Source organism: Oncorhynchus keta, chromosome 6, assembly GCF_023373465.1.
Source record: "Oncorhynchus keta strain PuntledgeMale-10-30-2019 chromosome 6, Oket_V2, whole genome shotgun sequence".
NCBI classification, from domain to species: domain Eukaryota; kingdom Metazoa; phylum Chordata; class Actinopteri; order Salmoniformes; family Salmonidae; genus Oncorhynchus; species Oncorhynchus keta.
Window position 1 is genome coordinate 39,389,777 of NC_068426.1, and position 21,804 is coordinate 39,411,580.

Genomic DNA, 21,804 nt, shown 5'->3' on the forward strand with positions numbered 1-21,804 from the left:
CTCCTCCCCTCAGCAGCCTCCACTGGTGTGTGTGGAGGGACATATCTGTGTCCTCAGTAATATAGCAAAGTGTTAAAACTCCAGATGCTAACACTTGCTTGGTGATAAAGGGTATCCAAGGTTGTACGGGCTTATCTAATGGAGCTGACTAAAAACGAATATGAACGACGGAATCACAGTACACTTATTATTGTGTGTGTGTGTGTGTGTGTGTGTGTGTGTGTGTGTGTGTGTGTGTGTGTGTGTGTGTGTGCGTGTGCGTGTGTGTGTGTGTGTGTTTCCACTTGTTTCCAACAGGGCTTGCCAGGCCCTCCCGGGACAGAGGGATCAGAAGGAAAGCCTGGTACACAGGTTCCCATTCTATATCATATTTCAATACAGTGACCCCTGAAAACACTGAGCTTGTATATACTGCATACACTGAGCCATGTACACAAAATAGACTGGCAATCAACAGTTTTTCTTTTGTCAGATTTTTTTCCTGTCTGTACTGCATACATTGGCAGATTGTTGAGAAAATATATGAAAGTATTGCTCAAGAAAAGTATAGGTGCAATCAGAAAGTATTATAGTAAAATGTCTCCTGAGTAGGGTTGTCCTGTGTTTTCAGATTTCAGATGGAAAATTCCTGGAAGTTACCGAATTTTGCATGCAACCCTTCTCCTGAGGGTTTCTGTAGAATCAGATATAATGAGTTGTGAACAACTGTAGTCATTCTGGCTCTAAACAGCAGATGGTGATCTTCACAACCCTGATTCGTGTGACATATTCACCAGCGATTGTCATTGCATGTGGGTCAGACAAACCGGAATATGCATCCTCAACTTTAATTCATCCCTCCTCAATTTCAACCTCATTCTAACATGAATATGACCAGATGAATGGCATTTGTGTCCTTGTTTAAAATGTGTAGTTATGGAGATACTGTATTTGCTCATGTTCAGCGCTATGTCTCTTATTCACACTAATGCTTGTGTATACAGTGCATGACCTCTGTTGGTGTCTATTGAGTTGACACTCGTTTCTCATGTGTTGCAGGGTCTCTCTGGTTCGGTGGCAATAGCTGGCAGTAAAGGCCTAAAGGTAAACCAAGAAGATGCTTTAACAGTATACACTGGCTTATCGTAGAGACTCATACTCAATACATGTGGTTCACGTAAAGGTCACTATGAGACCTAGTAACTCTAAGGACTTCTTGTGGTCAGTCTCATTATGTTTCAATTCATTGGTTGGTCAATGATACACTGTAAGTCTCCCAGCTCAGCTATTTTTGACCGGGCAGGGCGACGTGCTGAAGGAAAGCAAATCAAAACACCGTGTCACATTCTATAGGACACCCCTGATATATATGATGGGTTTTATATGATTTTGTGACCAGGCAATCACAACAAACGCAGACTAGGCCCCCCCCAAAAAAAAAATTCATAGGGCAGAAAAGTACTTGGTACCGAAGCTAGTTAACGATATCGGGTGTCTCTCCATGCTTGTAAACGGGATCTGTAAAAGGTTCAGGAGTGTGAGGTCGTAGGTCAGTGATATTGCATCACCGCCACACACACTGATGGTTTCCCACGCACGAGCACACACACACACACCTGTGCATTCACACACGCACACGCACTCTCACATAAACATATGAGTGTGTGGGGTGTGGATAATATAATATGAGGAGGCGTGAAAGTGGTTTCTAGCCCAGTAAGTCACCTCCAGAGGGTCTGTGATCTGGCCAGTGTAATGTATTTCAACCTCAGCTATATACTGTATTATAAACTGGGTGGTTTTAGCCCTGAATGCTGATTGGTTGAAAGCCGTGGTGTATCAGACCGTCTACCACAGGTATGACAAACATTTTATTTTTACTTTTCTAATTACGTTGGTAACCAGTTTATAAAAGCAATAAGGCACCTCGGGTGTTTGTGTACCGCCAATATACCACAGCTAAGGACTGTATGCAGACACTCCGTGTTGCGTCTTGCATAACAGCCCTTAGCCGTGATATATTGGTCATATACCCCCCCCCCCCCGGGCCTAAATATAGACTCGTCACCAGGCAGCGAGAACACTAAGGGGAAAAAGGGAGAAGGGAGCAGAGGAAGATGGATGATAAATGATTTGGCATGTGGGCATTGTCACCAATTGATGATCCATTTGATAAAGTTATGTGCCACTGCCATCATCAACGTATCCATAAAAAAAACACAAATAAAAATGTTAGATTTTCAATTTAGATCGTTGAAAGTTGTTCTTTGATGTAATTACTCCATTGTTGATGTTATGTACATTATTAGGTGGTAATATAACAAAGATGGACGAGGTAGCCCATTAAATAGGGTACAGTTAACCTCTGTACCAGAGGCATAATTACTGAATAGCCTGCATATAGTTGGTCCAATTAGCTCATGATTACAAAGTCATTAAGCGGTAGATTAAACAGCTGAATAGCAAAACATTTGTGCACTCAGTTAAACACTGAATCGTCTCACAGCATCGTGCAAACATTTGAATTGTATTATATGTAATCAATTCCAATTAGTTTTTTTATTTGCATTTTGATGTTCTCATCGAGTACACCCATGCGATAAGCTCTCTTCTTTCTTCATCTCTCCATCATTCTCTCATTCTCCTCTTACTCTTTCCATCACTCTTTCGCCTTCCTTGTCCTTCATCAAGGGATTCCAGGGCATTGCTGGAGAGCCAGGTCCAGACGGCCCCTCAGGACCTCCGGTGAGTCTAGAAAGCCTCAAAGTTTTTTCCAATCAGACACTTTAAGTTATTGTGTTCCACCAACAATCATAGGACATTGATTGTGGATATTACTATCATAAACTTGCACAATGATCTGGCAGACATTCCTATATAATCAATGACTAGCTGCAATGATGAGCCATGAACAGAGTTAGTGTTGGGGACTGAGGCCATCTGCACACAGCGTGTAGTGTGAGTGACTACTGTCTCATTGACAGGGCACACCAGGACGGATAGGACCAACAGGTATCCCTGGGCCGCTGGGACAGAGGGTGAGTGACACATTTAACACGAAAGTGGTTGATGTGATTCTCAATAGGACAACTTTGAACCGTGAGTGTGTGTGTGACGCTGTGTCTCTCCATCAGGGCTTCACTGGGAAGGAAGGTGTGGAGGGCCCTCAGGGCTCAGTAGGCACGTATGTAAGTGATGCTTCCGTAGGGCGTACAGGGCCACGGGTTTGATCAGCACACTGAGAATGTCTCTGTTTTGTCCTCGTGTGTGCTTGTGCGCGTGTGTGTGCGTGTGTGTGTGTGTGTGTGTGTGTGTGTGTGTGTGTGTGTGTGTGTGTGTGTGTGTGTGTGTGTGTGTGTGTGTGTGTGTGTGTGTGTGTGTGTGTGTGTGTGTGTGTGTGTGTGTGTGTGTGTGTGTGTGTGTGTGTGTGTGTGTGTGTGTGTGTGTGTGCAACGTCCTTATATTACCACTCCCGTGTCTCTCTTGCCCCCAGGGTTTCCCGGGTAACGTGGGAATGCGTGGTACAACTGGTCACATGGGAGAGAGGGTAAGGACACGCATATGAATTATGTAGTCAGTGATTATTCCAAACGAACAGACCTGCACCAGCATCACACGTTTCTATGTGTAGTTCCTTTGAAATGTTTAGTCGTTATTGCGACTGACTGTGTATTTGTGTCTCAGGGAGAGACAGGTGTGAGAGGCCTGCCTGGTCCTTCTGGGAAGCCTGGACCTCCAGTAAGTAACTGTGCTGTTATTGACAAGTCCACATACTGTATGTGACAAGTCCTTGTGGACAACTTCATTGAGTCGGGCATTAGTTTGGGTGATGGGTGTATCGAGCCTGTGCTGACTGGGCTGTATTTTATAGGGTTTATCAGGACCTCCTGGGGAGAGAGGCCCTCCAGGACCTCAGGTGAGATCAACCTCAAACACATTGGTCAATCCATTTTTATTTCTTTTTTTTTTGTCTCACCTTTATTTAACCAGGTGGGCTAGTTGAGAACAAGTTCTCATTTACAATTGCGACCTGGTCAAGATAAAGCAAAGCAGTTCGACACATACAACGACACAGAGTTAAACATGGAATAAACAAACATACAGTCAATACTACAGCAGAAAAAAGTATATATATACAGTGGGTGCAAATGAGGTGAGATAAGGGAGGTAAAGCAATAAAATAGGCCATTGTGGTGAAACAATATACCAGTTAAACACTGGAGTGATTGATGTGCAGAAGATGAACATGCAAGTAGAGATACTGGGGTGCAAAGGAGCAAGATAAATACAGTATGGGGATGAGGTAGTTGGATGGGCTATTTACAGATGGGCTATGTACAGGTGCAGTGATCTGTGAGCTGCTCTGATAGCTGGTGCTTAAAGCTAGTGAGAGAGATGAGTCTCCAGCTTCAGTGATTTTTGCAGTTCGTTCCAGACATTGGCAGCAGAGAACTGGAAGGAAAGGTGGCCAAAGGAAGAATTGGCTTTGGGGGTGACCAGTGAGATATACCTGCTCGAGTGCGTGCTACGGGTGGGTGCTGATATGGTGACCAGTGAGCTGAGATAAGGCGGGGCTTTACCTAGCAAAGACTTGTAGATGACCTGGAGCCAGTGGATTTGGAGACGAGTATGAAGTGAGGGCCAGCCAACGAGAGCGTACAGGTCGCAGTGGTGGCTAAACGGATGGCACTGTGAGTGTTGGAGGCTATTTTGTAAATGACATAGCCAAAGTCGAGGATCGGTAGGATGGTCAGTTTTACGAGGGTATGTTTGACAGCATGAGTGAAGGATGCTTTGTTGCGGAATAGGAAGCCGATTCTAGATTTAATTTTGGATTGGAGATGTTTCAAGTGAGTCTGGAAGGAGAATTTTCAGTCTAACCAGACACATAGGTATTTGTAGTTGTCCGCATATTCCAAGTCAGAGCCGTCCAGAGTAGTGATGCTGGACGGCAGGCAGATGCGGGCAGCGATTGGTTGAAGAGAATGCATTTAGTTTTACTTGCATTTAAGAGCAGTTGGAGGCCACGGAAGGAGAGCTGTATGGCATTGAAGCTCGTCTGGAGGTTAGTTAACACAGTGTCCAAAGAAGTGTCCAATACCAGAACTACATTTCCCAAATATCTCCTTTGAAAAATCAATCCGCAATGCGATGGTCATTGGCTGTATTTTGTAGTCCATACTTTTCTGCCTTAATGATCTCTCATGGTTTTCTCGTAAGGGTCGGCTGGGGGATCTGGGACCCACAGGGTCAGAGGGCCTACAGGTGAGTTAAAGCAGAACAGGCCTTATCACCACTCCATCAACAGTCAAAATGTTCTTACATATCCATGCTCTATAATACACTGTCAATGTACAGTTAGTCATGCTTGGCCAGACCAAAAGTGTAGACACAATATACAATGGGAACAAGATCAATACTCACCTGTGTGTTCCAGGGACCCCCGGGTCTGCAGGGTTCAGATGGAGGGACAGGGAAGCCGGGGCCCAGGGGAAGCAGAGGGCCTCCGGGAACACAATGTCCTGGCGGACCAGCAGGAACCCCAGTGAGTGGGTACTTTCCAGCCGCTGCTCTCTTCTCCTCTAAACAACCTCTGAGGACCGTAAACCTCTAGAAACCTCTAGAACCTCTAGAACCCTCTAGAACCTCTGTATAATCTCGTATGGGACATTGATGCCTGATGGATGGATTTCTTGTCAGGGTTCAGTAGGTGAAATCAATCAATGTATTCGTAATTGATTAGAAGGCTTACGATTCGTTACCTATCGGATGCTTATTTGGCATGGTTTGGGATACCAAGCGCAGCTCTTTAGTCATGTTTCAGTGAGCTGTGTAGTCCACCGTTTTAAACTCTATGTGGTCCAATTCCCAGGGAATTTCAGGTGCTGGTGGACTCATAGGACCAGCAGGGGAAAGAGGAGAAATGGTAAGTTCAGCAAATATAATGAGACGACGACAATAATATGTCTAGGAATGCAAAACTCCGGTAACTTTCCCCAAAAAGTTCCGGTTTTCAAGATATCCTAGTTGGAGGATTTCCTGCTTATTCCTACTGATTTGGAAAAGTTGCCGGGAATTCTGCAAGCCTAAATATGATCTAGCAATGTTTGATGTGCTGTGTGTTAAACCACACTGTTTTTGGAACATGACAGGGTGTGCTGGGACCTCCTGGTGATCTTGGTCCTTCGGGACTGGATGGGGAACAGGTTGGTTGAACACACTTCCAATAGGAAGTCTAATGTTTCAGGCAGGTGCGTTTTCTGATAGTTCTCTTCCGTTTCCTGTTTCCAGGGTACTCCTGGCCAATCAGGGTTAGAGGGGCCACCAGGAACGAAAGGGGAACAGGTCAGGGATACTGACACAATGATGCCTCTACAAACACATGATTTCAATATATTTTTCACCTCTCAATACTTCTTCTACTTCACATGTATTCTAGGGGGACCTAGGGCCTTGTGGGAAGTTTGGGCCTCCAGGGCAGCCTGGAGATCGAGGTCTAGAGGGGCTCAAAGGGTTGCAAGGCTCTCATGGACAAATGGGAAAAGAGGTGAGCATGCCTTTGTCAGTTGACCGTCTACTCTACCTACCTGAACCATCACCTGTAGATTCTCACATGTGCACTTACTGTAGTACACACCCCTTTACCTAAGCATCAATACACACAACAAGACCAGACAATATACTCTGCAGTGTAACTCTTGAGATGTCTCCTTTGGTTCTTAGGGTGATGTCGGACCTACTGGCGATGCTGGTGGGCCAGGTTTCAAAGGGGAGAAGGTAAACAAACACTGACTTTTCAGCACACAGCATCAATGTGAATGTGCTGTATGTATACTGCATATCTATTCTATTCATATCTATTGCATTGGACACTAATTATTGACAGGGCCATAGAGGGGGTGGGTAGTGGTTACAAACAGGTTGAAAACTGGTTAATATTACATCATTACAAACAAAGTTGAACATTTGTTGAAATTATTTCTTAATTTTAATTGAACCTTTATTTAACTAGGCAAGTCAGTTAAGAACAAATTCTTGTTTACAATGACGGCCTACCCATAATTACAAACAGGTTGAAATCTGGTTGAAAGAACGTAATTACAAACAGGTTGAAATCTGGTTGAAAGAACGTAATTACAAACAGGTTGAAATCTGGTTGAAAGAACGTAATTACAAACAGGTTGAAATCTGGTTGAAAGAACGTAATTACAAACAGGTTGAAATCTGGTTGAAATGACATCATGGTGATGTCTGACTGACATGTCTGTTATTTGCAGGGTGATGTGGGACCTCTGGGGCCAACAGGGCGGAATGGTCCATGGGGGGCGCTGGGGGAGAATGGGGAGAAGGGACCAAAGGGAGAAAAGGCTCACATCGGACTTATGGTGAGTGTTCAGATGACAATACATAATGAGCTGCACATTCTAGCTTATGTTCAACACACATTGAAACCATCAAATAGAATCAACTGAAGTGATTTTCAATGTGATTTTTGAGATGTGGCTTTGGGTGATCAATTTGACCACTGATGCTCCACCTCTGTGCTGTGTCCACCAGGGTCAGCCAGGATTTATGGGAGAAATAGGACCCGCAGGCTTGTCAGGGCTACAGGTGAGTCAGGAAGTGATATTTATGTCAATGAACGTGTTTTTCTCTGACAAGTATTGACCACTACCAGATACTACTACAGTATATGTCACTCAAAGTTCTACGTTTCTTGTTGACATTAACTCAAATTGATCAAAGTCCAATGAGCATATATATAGATTAGACTTCTCTGCACTGTTAGGCTCTTTCTCAATTTATCCTTCCTCGATTCCTCACATCCTCTTTTTTTTAAATTCTTTCTCAAAACTGATTGGAGAAGAAGACCTGAAGGGACCTTAAATCTAGTCCTCCAATAAGGGTTGAGAAGGAGGCGAGGAGATAGGATGGGAGGAATTGAGGAAACACGGTTGGACATAGTGTTGTCAGGGTGACGGTGATTCATTGGTCTCTTCTGCTTCTTCTCAGGGTATCATGGGCCCCAGGGGGCCTCCAGGGCCAGATGGACCTGAAGGAGAGAAGGTAATGACTTGATTCCCTGGCCAGCACATCAAATGGAGGAGCAATTCAGGACAGGGAAATGCTAAACGCTTCCACTACACCAAAAAATCCAAGCAATTACTTCAGAGCAGATGTGTAATTCCCATCTGATTTCTCTGTCTCTCTCTTTCTCTAGGGCCAGTCTGGGTCTGGCGGAACCATCGGACAACCTGGCAGAATAGGGCCTCCGGTAACAGTCGCTTCAAAACCTAATTACTACAGTACTGATATTGTATGCAGGGTGAATGGAATTTGTCCTTTTGGTATAAATGCATGTTTTCTTGTTATTGTATTCTCAGGGGGTGGCTGGAGTCTCAGGGGTCAGAGGTGACCCGGGGAAGCCAGGAGCACAGGTCTGTGTCTTTTAGACCACCGTCTCGTCAAGTGAGCCATATTCCCAGTGATTCCCCTACGAATAGCATTATCCATGTGCTGGTGTGGTGTATATTGCAGGGTCCAGTTGGGAAGGTTGGGCCTGAGGGAGACTTGGGCCATAAAGGTGAGCCAGGGCCAGACGGAGAAAAGGGGGAGCCAGGGGGATCAAGCGAGCCAGGAGAACAGGTGAGCACATTCATTGTTGCTGCCAGTTTGGCCTTTAGGCCCCTAAAGCAATACATCAGTTCAGGTGAAATAGACAGTGCCCCATTTAACCCCAATTCAATGTCTGGTTTTATTATAAATGTAATTTTCATAATAATATAATATTACATTATAATATAATAATATAATATACTCTACCATGCAATTAATCAGAAATAGATAAGTCTTCAAGGTATTTGATTTTGTATTGGTCTCTGTAGGGGCTCGACGGTCTGCCGGGCATCAGAGGGCCACCAGCACTTCCTGGTTTAGAGGTAAAGAGCAGCGACATCTTAGTCTGGTCCCAGATCTGTTTGTGCAATTGCCAACTCTTGTTGCTCATTGTCAAGCAAAACATGTCAGGCACTCAGGCTAGAAAAATCTTTCCTCAAAGACATACTATTTGCTTCGTCTTCATTCTTCCCTGTTTGTTATTGTCTCCTCTCCCACAACAGGGGCCACAGGGTGAGGTGGGAGCCCAGGGGCCAGAAGGTCCCTTTGGGGTGCTGGTGAGTACACAGACACAGGGATGCCATGGATGATGTAACTGCATTAGGCTCCTACAGCAGCGGGTTTCACCTCTGGGTTTGTTGTCTAGCCGATAATGATGACCTTAAGCAGTGTCAAATGGTCATCTTCAGTATGTAAAACTAACAGCACTACCAGAAGGTCGCCTATATGTCTTCAACCTGATCATCTCTGACATCGTGGATGTTTCTTAAAGTCATTCTATTGTGTTGAATGTTGCAGGGTGTCAGGGGAAGCCAAGGACCTGAGGGACAACAGGGACTGAAAGGAGAGAAGGTGAGATCAAGATGCTCCATCTCTCTATTATCCTTTTCTCATTCCATCTCCTCTTTGTACTGTGAAACCCAATCTCAAGTCTGGCACTGGCCTGCATTCAGCTCACCTCTCTGGGGCACAAAGTGCACACAGAGGCTAGATTATATCCTCCTGTTTTGTTGATGCTGTGTTTGCTCAACAGGGAGACGACGGCAGAGATGGATCGCCTGGAAAGACAGGTCACATCGGAAGGAGGGTGAGGGCTCCCTCCTTCAATCCGGTCAATTTCACAGTGTGAATAAAAGGGGTTGGAATTCAAGGAAAATAGATGATCCGGGTTCATGAATGAAAGATGAGGGATGCACTCAAAAGTAGCTCACTACAAAGGGAATAGGGTGTCATTTAGGACACGACCGAGATGTGTCTGTGTGTTTTACCCTTGCCTCGTTCACCAACATTGTAAATATTCACAGGGCAAAAGAGGCAAGGCTGGAATCAGGGGCACAAGAGGAGAGAGGGGACCAAAGGTCAGAGGTCGGGTGATGTGAAGGGTCACACACGCACACACACACACACACCCATACTCCAATCTCTTAACCATGCTTGTATATCATACATATCATGGTATGCACGAACGTTGTGTCCTGTCATTCCTACAGGGGAAAAGGGGAAATGTGGGATTGATTGGTCCTCCAGGATGGGCAGGGTCTATAGTAAGTCCAACAGATTGATACTGTTTCATTACATCATTCAATCCCAGGGCAGAGATAGCCTCCGATGCACTTCGCTGTGAGCAGTATTGTTTCATGAGAGTAAAGCGTTGTAATGCTGATAATGCACGATAATGCTTTAGGTCGGCTGATGATACACAGCTGACGTCTCTTCTCTCTCAGGGAATCCCAGGCTCGCGAGGAGACGGAGGGCATCAGGGTGACAAAGGGAGCAAGGTAGGAATAGAGTTTAATTATTGATACGAGTGAATCAGCGAGAGTTGCATTGGGAAACCTTATTTATCATATATGTTCCCCCCTACAGGGAGAGAAAGGGGACATAGGGCCGCTCGGTCCGCCAGGGGGTGATGGCCTAAAGGTACGTTTTGATTGAAAAACGTCTGGTATTCATAAAACGTCTCAGACTAGGAGTGCTGATCGAGGATCAGGTCCCCCGCCTGTCCATTGTCAGGGTTCACCTAGCAGTCATGATTTGGGGCTGTACAAATGTTTGATGTATCAGAATAATTGATTATGCTTATGTTTTATGAACAGAAGGGGAAGGGTTATAAGACCCCTCCCTCCTTACATTTATCGGGTTTTAGACTACGGATTAACAATATATATATTCATTGTAGAAGTTTAGTATTGTTCTACAGTTGTATTTGAGTTTTCTCTCTCTTTCCGCCTCATTATAAAGAGGCCCATCTTAGAAATGTGTGACTTAGACAGAACTCTGCCGGGGAGTGAAGGAGATAAGACGAGGCAAACATTCCACAACAAATCAACTTTGGGGGGAGGGGACATTTACTGCTAAGTGTTTAGCTAACAATAAAGGCCCTGTTTATACAGCTTTGTGGGCTGGTCCCAGGAGTAGAGGATGATGACATAGGCAGTGACATCACCAGGGCGCGACTTAGGGTTTAATGAAACAACTGGAGACCTTTTGTTGGAGGCAGAACTTACTCAGAAACATGCGTGCTATGTTCCTGTCTGTCAACCTCTGTCTGCAATTGCATTAATAAAGGTTTTTGAATGATTTTATTGAAGATATTGTACTAATGCTAATTTCACCAATGAACCAATGATTGACAAAGAAGGACGTAAGAAACGAACCCTTAACACCATCGACTTCAATCTGGAATGCAAAGCTTATCCTAGGTCAGCACTCCTACTCTGAGACACGACAAACAAGCCTTGGTGTCAATCTGGAATGCAAAGCTTATCCTAAGGTCAACAAATCAAATCAAAATCAAATCAAATGTATTTATATAGCCCTTCGTACATCAGCTGATATCTCAAAGTGCTGTACAGAAACCCAGCCTAAAACCTCAAAACAGCAAGCAATGCAGGTGTAGAAGCACTCCTACTCTGAGACACGACAAACAAGCCTTGGTGTCAATCTGGAATGCAAAGCTTATCCTAGGTCAACACTCCTACTCTGAGACACGACAAACGAGCCTTGGTGTCAATCTGGAATGCAAAGCTTATCCTAGGTCAGCACTCCTACTCTGAGACACGACAAACAAGCCTTGGTGTCAATCTGGAATGCAAAGCTTATCCTAGGTCAACACTCCTACTCTGAGACACGACAAACAAGCCTTGGTGTCAATCTGGAATGCAAAGCTTATCCTAGGTCAACACTCCTACTCTGAGACACGACAAACAAGCCTTGGTGTCAATCTGGAATGCAAAGCTTATCCTAGGTCAACACTCCTACTCTGAGACACGACAAACAAGCCTTGGTGTCAATCTGGAATGCAAAGCTTATCCTAGGTCAACACTCCTACTCTGAGACACGACAAACAAGCCTTGGTGTCAATCTGGAATGCAAAGCTTATCCTAGGTCAACACTCCTACTCTGAGACACGACAAACAAGCCTTGGTGTCAATCTGGAATGCAAAGCTTATCCTAGGTCAGCACTCCTACTCTGAGACACGACAAACAAGCCTTGGTGTCAATCTGGAATGCAAAGCTTATCCTAGGTCAACACTCCTACTCTGAGACACGACAAACGAGCCTTGGTGTCAATCTGGAATGCAAAGCTTATCCTAGGTCAACACTCCTACTCTGAGACACGACAAACAAGCCTTGGTGTCAGGTTTAACCTGATAGAGAAACGACAGACAGACAGGTTTGTCAACATTCCAGAAGTATGACGTTGCCTATAATGCCATGCTGTAAGTAGGAGATGGGCTGTGACAAACAGACTGACTAACTGTATGTTTTACAGGGTAGTCAGAGTCCTGTTGGGGTGCCAGGACAGACAGGCCCAAAGGGAGATCAGGTGAAACAACATTATCTCAACACACTCTTCCTTTCAAACCGTCTATAGCAAGAACTCTCTACGATAGCACCATAGCCATTAGTGACAATTACCAAAAGCCATGAGGCTCATTGAACCAATAGTGATCTATCAGCATTGTTTTGCTTTCTTTTTTCTTTCTGAAAAGATTCATTGATAACTTTTTAATCAGTGTTTCATGATCTACTATTTCCAACCAGGGGAATATCGGACCTTCTGGGCCAAGAGGAACACCTGGGATGCCAGGACTACCTGTAAGAAACCCTTCCTGGATCATCTCAGAAATACCTTCCCAAGCCCTTTCAATCCTCTCAAATGGCTCCCTATTACTTAAGTAGTGCACTACTTTTGACCAGTGTCCATAGGGCTCTGGTCGAAAGTAGTGCACTATATATGGAATATGTCATCCATTTAGAAGGGAATGTAAAATCATAGTTCTTTTGCAAGGACAAACGAGCGCTAGACCACTAAGTCCATCATTCAGCCACATATCTTAACAACCCCCATGTCCATTAACCATCAAGACCAAGACTCGGCCTAAAAATAAGTTATTATGATGATTATGATCATGCCTAGAATTCCTTTTAAATTGCAGACTCTTATATAAGTCCATTCCTTTACTTTCACCAGACTGTCCTGCCATTCTGCCGTTCTCTCCGAGTTTAGCTGTAGATTATTACTCTGTTCAACTCGCCATCGCCTCGGCTCTTAAAAGCAGTGAAGCTGGAGCTAATGTGACCCTAATGCAGTGAGTCAAGGCATTGCAAGGTTGCAACAGCTGTTAGTGCAGAGCGGTGTACTTCCGACCTGCGACTCAAACTCATCTCCTTTTTCTTCTCTCGATCTGTAGGGTTTGTTTGGAGAAAAGGTATGATATAACAAATGAGTTTCTTGTTTTCTCAACATTTCAAAACCAAACCCCACGTAGAGCTTGCGTGTTAGCTTTTTCTCACAGTGAAAGCAAACATTCACAAGCACACATATGTCATCACAATGGAAAACACAGAGGGGAAAGTAGTGGGAAAGTACTATAGTGTGCATTTCCTTATCTAATTACATTTGTAAGTATGGAATGGTAGAAATCCACTCTCGTCTCACTATATGGCCTGTATGTCCATAGGGTTTGAAAGGATTTGAGGGATATCCTGGGCAACCTGGTAAGAGGGGCCTGCCGGTAAGTGGCACTGATTTCAAACGTAATGGTCAAATAGTACATTTCGTCAAATGCTGAAGATTGACCACAGAGACAACACACAAAACAAGGATTGCATCCATCACACAGTAACCTCCCACTTAGGGTTACACAATTCTGATTATGTTCCCAAAATTCCCAGATTTTCTAGAAATACTTGTTGGAGGATTCGCGTATTTCCTGCTTATTCCCAAACGATTTGAGGAATATTCCAACTGGGATTTCTGGAAAACATGGGTATTTTGAGAAAGTTGCTGGAATTTTACAACCCTAGTCCCACTCTTTTTTGGTTGTTGCATTTGTTTCAGGGGGCACCTGGACTCCCAGGACTTCCAGGTCCTTCAGTGAATATGACCCTCACTCAACTCAAGGCAAGTCATTCATCTTCGGCAAGTAGGACTGTGTCCCAAAAGCCATTAGATGAAGTGGTGGAAGGAATAACTCCATAACGATCATATCGTTCTCATCACCATTGTAGGACCTGATGTATCTGTCAGACAAGCCCAACTACCCCCTGCTCCAGACCCTGCTGGACTCTTTACACCAGGACCTGAGGCTGCTGATGGACCCCCCTGACGGCAGCAAGGAGCACCCTGCCACCACCTGCCTGGAGCTGCGGCTCTGCCACCCCGATTACACCAGTGGTCAGAAACCCTATCTATCCCTGTATTGTACAGTTGAAGTCAGAAGTTTACATACACTTAGGTTGGAGTCATTAAAACTTGTTTTTCAACCACTCCACAAATGTCTTGTTAACAAACTATAGTTTTGGCATGTTGGTTAGGACATCAACTTTGTGCATGACACAAGTAATTTTTCCAACAATTGTTTACAGACAGAATATTTCACTTGTAATTCACTGTATTCCAATTCCAGTGGGTCAGAAGTTTACATACACTAAGTTGACTGTGCCTTTAAACAGCTTGGAAAAATCCAGAAAATGATGTCATGGCTTTAGAAGCTTCTGATAGGCTAATTGACATCATTTGAATCAATTGGAGGTGTACCTGTGGATGTATTTCAAGACCTACCTTTAAACTCAGTGCCTCTTTGTTTGACATCATGGAAAAATCAAAAGAAATCAGCCAAGACCCCAGAAAAGAAATTGTAGACATCCACAAGTCTGGTTCATCCTTGGGAGCAATTTCCAAATGCCTGAAGGTACCATGTTCATCTGTACAAACAATTGTACGCAAGTATAAACACCATGGGACCACGCAGCCGTCATACAGCTCAGGAAGGAGACGCGTTCTGTCTCCTAGAGATGAACGTACGTTGGTGTGAAAAGTGCAAAATCAATCGCAGAATAACAGCAAAGGACCTTGTGAAGATGCTGGAGGAAACGGGCACAAAAGTATCTATATCCACAGTAAAACGAGTCCTATATCGACATAGCCCGAAAGGCCGCTCAGCAAGGAAGAAGCCACTGCTCCCTAACCGCCATAATAAAGCCAGACTATGGTTTGCAACTGCACATGGGGACAAAGATCATACTTTTTGGAGAAATGTCCTCTGGTCTGATGAAACAAAAATAGAACTGTTTGGCCATAATGACCATCGTTATATTTGGAGGAAAAGGGGGAGGCTTGCAAGCCGAAGAACACCCTCCCAACCATGAAGCACGGGGGTGGCAGCATCATGTTGTGGGGGTGCTTTGCTGCAGGAGCGACTGGTGCACTTCACAAAATAGATAGCATCATGAGGAATGAAAATGATGTGGACATATTGAAACAACAGCTCAAGACATCAGTCAGGAAGTTAAAGCTTGGTCGCAAATGGGTCTTCCAAATGGACAATGACCCCAAGCATACTTCCAAAGTTGTGGCAAAGTGGCTTAAGGACAACAAAGTCAAGGTATTGGAGTGGTCATCACAAAGCCCTGACCTCAATCCTATAGAACATTTGTGGGCAGACCTGAAAAAGCATGTGTGTGCAAGGACACCTACAAACCTTACTCAGTTACACCAGCTCTGTCAGGAGGAATGCGCCAAAATTCACGCAACGTATTGTGGGAAGCTTGTGGAAGGCTACCCAAAACGTTTGACCCAAGTTAAACAATTTAAAGGCAATGCTACCAAATACGAATTGAGTGTATGTAAACTTCTGACCCACTGGGAATGTGATGAAAGAAATAATAGCCAAAATAAATCGTTCTCTCTACTATTATTCTGACATTTCACATTCTTAAAATAAAGTGGTGATCCTAACTGACCTAAAACATGGAATTTTTACTAGGATTAAATGTCAGGAATTGTGAAATACTGAGTTTAAATGTATTTGGCCAAGGTGTATGTAAACTTCCGACTTCGACTGTATCTATCTGTGATCCAAAGCCCTTTGTGCTGCTTGAAAATACTCATTAATGGCCACAGCATTCTAATCCCATGGCTCCCAAGTTGTCAAAGCAAATTAGAAGCATGGTAGAGAAAGACAATGTTATCCATTGTATGGCTAGTTCTCAGAGGAAGATCTCATAGCTCTTTAGGAGTGTTGTTGCACATCATAGCGTATGAAGACTAGTGAATATACATGAATGTTACTACAGGTCAGGATGAGGATACACTGAGATGATGGTTGCTCTTTGTCTGTACAGGGATGTATTACATTGATCCTAACCAGGGCAGCCCTGCTGATGCTCTCCTGGCCTACTGCAACTTCTCTGGTACAGCCGCACACACCTGCCTTCACCCCAGAGACGCCCAGGTAGACAATAACATCATCAGTACCCCACACATCTCACCTCTCACCCTCACACCTCTCTATCAAACCAACAGTGGGAATAATCCTGCAACAAATGGCTACAGAATAATGAGATGCTGTCTGGGCAAGCAGAGAATAAATCAATTTTTAACGGGAATCCAATTTTTTTTTTTTTTTTTTTGCCTTTGAGCTAAATGCTAATATCAAGAACAGAGACTGTCAACAGACACATTTTTAAATATGCCTCCAGGTATCAGTGTGAACTTTTTAGAATTCATGCCATTGACCAGTGTGTATCTGACAATTGAGCAGATCCTGCAAGCTAATATCCACAATCATATTTATACTTAATACCATACGCATAATTGTCACACCCTGACCATAGTTTGCTTTGTATGTTTCTATGTTTTGTTTGGTCAGGGTGTGATCTGAGTGGGCATTCTATGTTACATGTCTAGTTTGTTTGGCCTGATATGGTTCTCAATCAGAGGCAGGTGTTAGTCATTGTCTCTGATTGGGAACCATATTTAGGTAGCCTGTTTGGTGTTGGGTTTTGTGGGTGATTGTTCCTGTCTCTGTGTTTGCACCAGATAGGGCTGTTTTGGTTTTTCACATTTTTGGTTTTGTTAGTCTATTCATGTATAGTTTCTTTATTAAAATACCATGAATAATAACCACACTGCATTTTGGTCCGCCTCTCCTTCAACTCAAGAAAACCGTTACAATAATACATAATCATATTTATACTTAATACCATACTCCTAATACATCATATTGTTTTATACCTAAAGATGCCCACGAAGGCCTGGCTTATGGATTCAGAGACCGACAGCTCGTTCCAATGGCTCAGCAAACAGGAACAAGGATTTCAGGTCTTCAGTTCTCTCTACTTCTCCTCTGAAATATACTCTCTCTAGTGTCAACTATTCGATTTATAGTAACAGAAAGCTAATTAAATGATGCAACTATATGTGTACTGATGTCTCTCATAGCAGAGTTCTAAAGCATAATGTCTCCCTTTCTGCCACCACTGGCAGTTCTATTATCCAGGGGCCAATGTGGTCCAGATGCGTTTCCTGAGGTTGCAGAGTTGGAGAGCCTTGCAGAAGATCACCTACACCTGCCACCCGGGACACAGACTGGGCCACACAGACAGAGAGGTCAAGTTCCTGACAGACACAGGGAGACAGAGTTACTTAGGAGCTCTTAACGACTGCATTGTAAGTTTGGTTTTGTGTCATTTGACCAAGTATTTCACTTACAAATACGTTAGAGTTATGCACTCCTTGCTAAGAGTGACAATGGGATGTACGAGAAATAGGATTTAAAAATATAGTTTTTCATGATCGCTGATGTTTATTTTTGGCCAACTGCGTAATTGTTTTTCTGTGTTTGTGCTGTGGCAGCCGGGAGATGAGGTGGACTCGCTGGAGCCGCGGGAGTTTGTGTTTGAATTTGAGGACCTCAACCTGCTTCCTGTTAGAGATGTGGCTGTGTTCGGGGGCGGAAATGTCACGCGCGAGTTTGGCTTCACCATCGGGCCCGTGTGTTTCAGCTAGAGAGGGAGACATGGGACCCACAGGCTCATTTCCCACCCCCTTGGACTCACCGAGGGAGGATAAGAGACTGTGTTCAGGACCCCGAGACAGCTGGAGAACAAGAAGACAAAGGGAATCAATCGCTCTGGCATTCTGTGAGGGCATCACTCCTCTTTCCATTTGATATTTTTGGTGGAGATCAATCAATTCTCTAATTGACTGGCTCCACATAAATTACTCTTTGAGCGTGCATCAATTTCCAAAGTTATTTCGGACAATTGTGTTTTTATTTACAGAGACGTTTATCATGTAATGAATAATTTATATCATGTTGTTTTGATTTCTATATAAAATGTTTGTTTTAAAAAAATATATATTTTTCCATTTGTTTTCACAGCAACAGTTTATTATGCTGTAAAGCTTTCCATAATAGCCAACGACCTATTTTGTATATGAACAGTCCTATGCCCCTAATGGTCTGTTTTGTGTCCGATGCAGTGGATTCAACCTCTCACCAATCCATTTGGACACAGCTAAACGTTGTCCTATAGATCATCACTGACCTTCCCAAAGGTGCTCACTGACAAACCACTGCTTGTATTTCAAGGCGCCAAGGAACTCGCTTTTGCGTTGTTTAACTTGTTTCTTTAGATTAGATAATGACCAACCTGTTCTAAAACCCTGATCTCTTGCAATTAACTGATTCCCTCCCTGTTGGCAGTGACGGAGGCACAAAAAAAAACCATTTCAGCCATCCTTGACATTTGTACAGTTTCTGGCCTATTTTTTTATTTGTAAAAAGCCATGCACCGCATATTATCACTGCTCGTTTCAGCTCATTCTTGTGGTACAGTCTCAGGTGCAGTCTTGATATTCAACATGGCACTGAAGCTGCTGTGCACACTACGTGATATATACTACGTGTATTCAAAACATAACTCAATTGAAGGGCTATAGATCTATTTCAGGTGTTCTAATAAAGAGGCATTATGTTGGACTGCTGGCTCTCCCGCCCAAGCACTTTAGCACTGGGCAATTGCTTTCCAAGTCATCATTTCATTCAATCAATTAGCCTAAGTGAAGAAGCAGCATACCCTGTCCCTGCAGCTACTCAGTAATGCCAGGATTGTTCAAGAGGTGGGTGTTCATTATTGGCCTGTCTTCACAAAGTGTTTCAGAGTAGGAGTGCTGATTTCAGATCAGTTTAGCCTTTTAATCATAATTATATGGACCGGGGGACCTGATCGTGGATCAGCACTCCTACTCTGAGACTCTTTGTGAATATGGGCCATTGAGAGCAGTGCATTTAATTTCTTTCCATCATATTTTTGATCATAAAGAAATTCAGTATTGTAGTTGTCTGTCTATACTTATGTAGGATCTTAATTTGAACACCCTTTGGTCCTGAGAATTTGCATAACAATTCACATTTCATGTTGCTGCAGGATTATTTTCCTCCTGTAGCGAACTGGTTCAAATTAAGATCCTACATATGTACACTATATATACAAAGTATGTGGACACCCCTTCAAATGAGTGGATTTGGCTATTTTAACCACACCTGTTGCTGACAGGTGTATAAAATTGAGCACACCGCCATGTAATCTCCATAGACAAACATTGGCAGTAGAATGGCCTTACTGGAGAGCTCAGGGACTTTCAACATGGCACTGTCATAGGATGCCACCTTTCCAACAAGTCAGTTTGTCAAATGTCTGCCCTGCTAGAGCTGCTCCAGTCAAATGTAAATGCTGTTATTGTGAAGTCGAAACGTCTAGGAGCAACAACGGCTCAGCCGCAAAGTGGTAGGCCACACAAGCTCACAAAACAGGATTACCGAGTGCTGAAGCGTGTAAAAATTGTCTGTCATCAGTTTCAACACTCACTACCAAGTTCCAAACTGCCTCTGGAAGCAACAAGCACAGTAACTGTTTGTTGGGAGTTTCATGAAATGGGTCTCCATGGCCAAGCTGCCTCACACAAGCCTAAGATCACTATACGCAATGCCAAGCGCCGGCTGGAGTGATGAATCACGCTTCACCATCTGGAAGTCCGACGGATGAATCTGGGTTTGGCAGATGCCAGGAAAACGCTACCTGACCCAAAGCATATTGCCAACTGTAAAGTTTGGTGGATGAGAAATAATAGCCTGGGGCTGATTTTCATGGTTTGGGCTAGGCCCCTTAGTTCCAGTGCGAGGGAAAGCTTAACGCAACAGCATACGATGACATTGTAGACGATTCAACTTTGTGGCAACAGTTTGGGGAAGGCCCTTTCCTGTTTCAGCATGACAATGTGTGCAATGCGAGGTCCATACACAAATGGTTTGTCGAGATCGGTGTGGAAGAACTTGACTGGCTTCCACAAATCCCTGACCTCAACCCTTTGGGATGAATTAGAACGCCAACTGTGAGCCAGACCTAATCGCTCACATCAGTACCCAACCTCACTAATGTTCTTGTGGCTGAATGGAAGCAAGTCCCCGCAGCAATGTTCCACGATCTAGTGGAAAGGCTGTTTTAGCAGCAATGGGGGGACTTACACCACATTAATGCCCATGATTTTGGAATGAGATGTTCGACAAGCAGGTGTCCATATACTTTTGGTCATGTAGTGTATGTGTAATGGCCAACCAACGATCATGGAATTCCGGAAGGTCTCAGGGAACATACAGTATCTTTGCATGCAGTAGCTTGCATTTAGGAACATGTATAATGTTCTGTCTTATAAGTACTCAACTTCCAATCAGTAGCCACCTCCCATAACAAACTCCAGGAAGAACATTCCAAGCATTGCAGATAGAAATGTTTCATAGAAGGGTGGACATCACTATGTGGAGTACAAGAACAGTGTCCTTTCTAGTATACAGTAGGGCTTATTTCTATCAGCAAAATATTGTATTTTTCACTGTACACACTTGGATCACTGATAGGTAATGACATTCCTTAGGCTCCTACGGCTGTTTGTGTTTTTGTAAACAGTGTATAGGGGTTCATCCAACCCTAAACACATGCAATTACTAGCCTAACATCAACATTGAACATGATTGCCTTAGCTGGCTGAGACTGATCATTGGTGCTTTTTAGTTCTTGTTTCGTACAAATCCTCATCATTTGAGATTTTGTTATTACTGTCTTGAAATGATATGCTGGACATTTGTATACCTGTGTATAATGCAGCAGCTCATTCAAAGAAATGTATCAGCTGAATAAAAAAAAATCACATGTCAGTATTCTGTACTTTGCTTTGTTTCAAATTTGATCAACTATTTGATCAACTATAGCCCGAAAAACTATAGGTTTCTTGAAAAGAAAAGGTTTCTTGTAGTAAAGCAGTTTATTCTGGAACCAAGTGCTTAGTCTCTCTAGGCAGACATGTTGCCTCCCACAATGGAAACAAGTGCTTAGTCTCTCCAGGCAGACATGTTGCCTCCCACAATGGAAACAAGTGCTTAGTCTCTCTAGGCAGACATGTTGCCTCCCACAATGGAACCAAGTGCTTAGTCTCTCTAGGCAGACATGTTGCCTCCCACAATGGAAACAAGTGCTTAGTCTCTCGAGGCAGACATGTTGCCTCCCACAATGGAAACAAGTGCTTAGTCTTAGTCCTCCCACAATGGAAACAAGTGCTTAGGCAGACATGTTGCCTCCCACAATGGAAACAAGTGCTTAGTCTCTCTAGGCAGACATGTTGCCTCCCACAATGGAAACAAGTGCTTAGTCTCTCTAGGCAGACATGTTGCCTCCCACAATGGAAACAAGTGCTTAGTCTCTCTAGGCAGACATGTTGCCTCCCACAATGGAAACAAGTGCTTAGTCTCTCTAGGCAGACATGTTGCCTCCCACAATGGAAACAAGTACTTAGTCTCTCTAGGCAGACATGTTGCCTCCCACAATGGAAACAAGTGCTTAGTCTCTCTAGGCAGACATGTT

The 21,804-nt window shown here is 43.8% G+C and overlaps 1 protein-coding gene across 1 annotated transcript in view; it reads left to right on the plus strand.

Moving 5' to 3' along the window:
- Positions 1–21,101, plus strand: part of si:ch211-196i2.1 (collagen alpha-1(I) chain) — a 144,709-nt gene extending 123,608 nt beyond the window's left edge. Inside the window, exons 30-68 of the mRNA XM_052521483.1 lie at positions 298–351; positions 1,039–1,083; positions 2,671–2,724; positions 2,964–3,017; positions 3,114–3,167; positions 3,473–3,526; positions 3,664–3,717; positions 3,851–3,895; positions 5,200–5,244; positions 5,417–5,524; positions 5,852–5,905; positions 6,132–6,185; positions 6,271–6,324; positions 6,419–6,526; positions 6,703–6,756; positions 7,257–7,364; positions 7,537–7,590; positions 7,993–8,046; positions 8,201–8,254; positions 8,364–8,417; positions 8,518–8,625; positions 8,865–8,918; positions 9,099–9,152; positions 9,394–9,447; positions 9,629–9,682; positions 9,900–9,953; positions 10,086–10,139; positions 10,320–10,373; positions 10,462–10,515; positions 12,371–12,424; positions 12,643–12,696; positions 13,293–13,310; positions 13,563–13,616; positions 13,943–14,005; positions 14,113–14,278; positions 16,228–16,337; positions 17,126–17,206; positions 17,372–17,554; positions 17,741–21,101. Coding sequence (XP_052377443.1) covers positions 298–351; positions 1,039–1,083; positions 2,671–2,724; positions 2,964–3,017; positions 3,114–3,167; positions 3,473–3,526; positions 3,664–3,717; positions 3,851–3,895; positions 5,200–5,244; positions 5,417–5,524; positions 5,852–5,905; positions 6,132–6,185; positions 6,271–6,324; positions 6,419–6,526; positions 6,703–6,756; positions 7,257–7,364; positions 7,537–7,590; positions 7,993–8,046; positions 8,201–8,254; positions 8,364–8,417; positions 8,518–8,625; positions 8,865–8,918; positions 9,099–9,152; positions 9,394–9,447; positions 9,629–9,682; positions 9,900–9,953; positions 10,086–10,139; positions 10,320–10,373; positions 10,462–10,515; positions 12,371–12,424; positions 12,643–12,696; positions 13,293–13,310; positions 13,563–13,616; positions 13,943–14,005; positions 14,113–14,278; positions 16,228–16,337; positions 17,126–17,206; positions 17,372–17,554; positions 17,741–17,893 — 2,691 coding nt within the window. The 3' untranslated portion in view covers positions 17,894–21,101. The remainder of the gene's footprint in view (positions 1–297; positions 352–1,038; positions 1,084–2,670; positions 2,725–2,963; positions 3,018–3,113; positions 3,168–3,472; positions 3,527–3,663; positions 3,718–3,850; positions 3,896–5,199; positions 5,245–5,416; positions 5,525–5,851; positions 5,906–6,131; positions 6,186–6,270; positions 6,325–6,418; positions 6,527–6,702; positions 6,757–7,256; positions 7,365–7,536; positions 7,591–7,992; positions 8,047–8,200; positions 8,255–8,363; positions 8,418–8,517; positions 8,626–8,864; positions 8,919–9,098; positions 9,153–9,393; positions 9,448–9,628; positions 9,683–9,899; positions 9,954–10,085; positions 10,140–10,319; positions 10,374–10,461; positions 10,516–12,370; positions 12,425–12,642; positions 12,697–13,292; positions 13,311–13,562; positions 13,617–13,942; positions 14,006–14,112; positions 14,279–16,227; positions 16,338–17,125; positions 17,207–17,371; positions 17,555–17,740) is intronic.
- Positions 21,102–21,804: the final 703 nt, after the last annotated feature.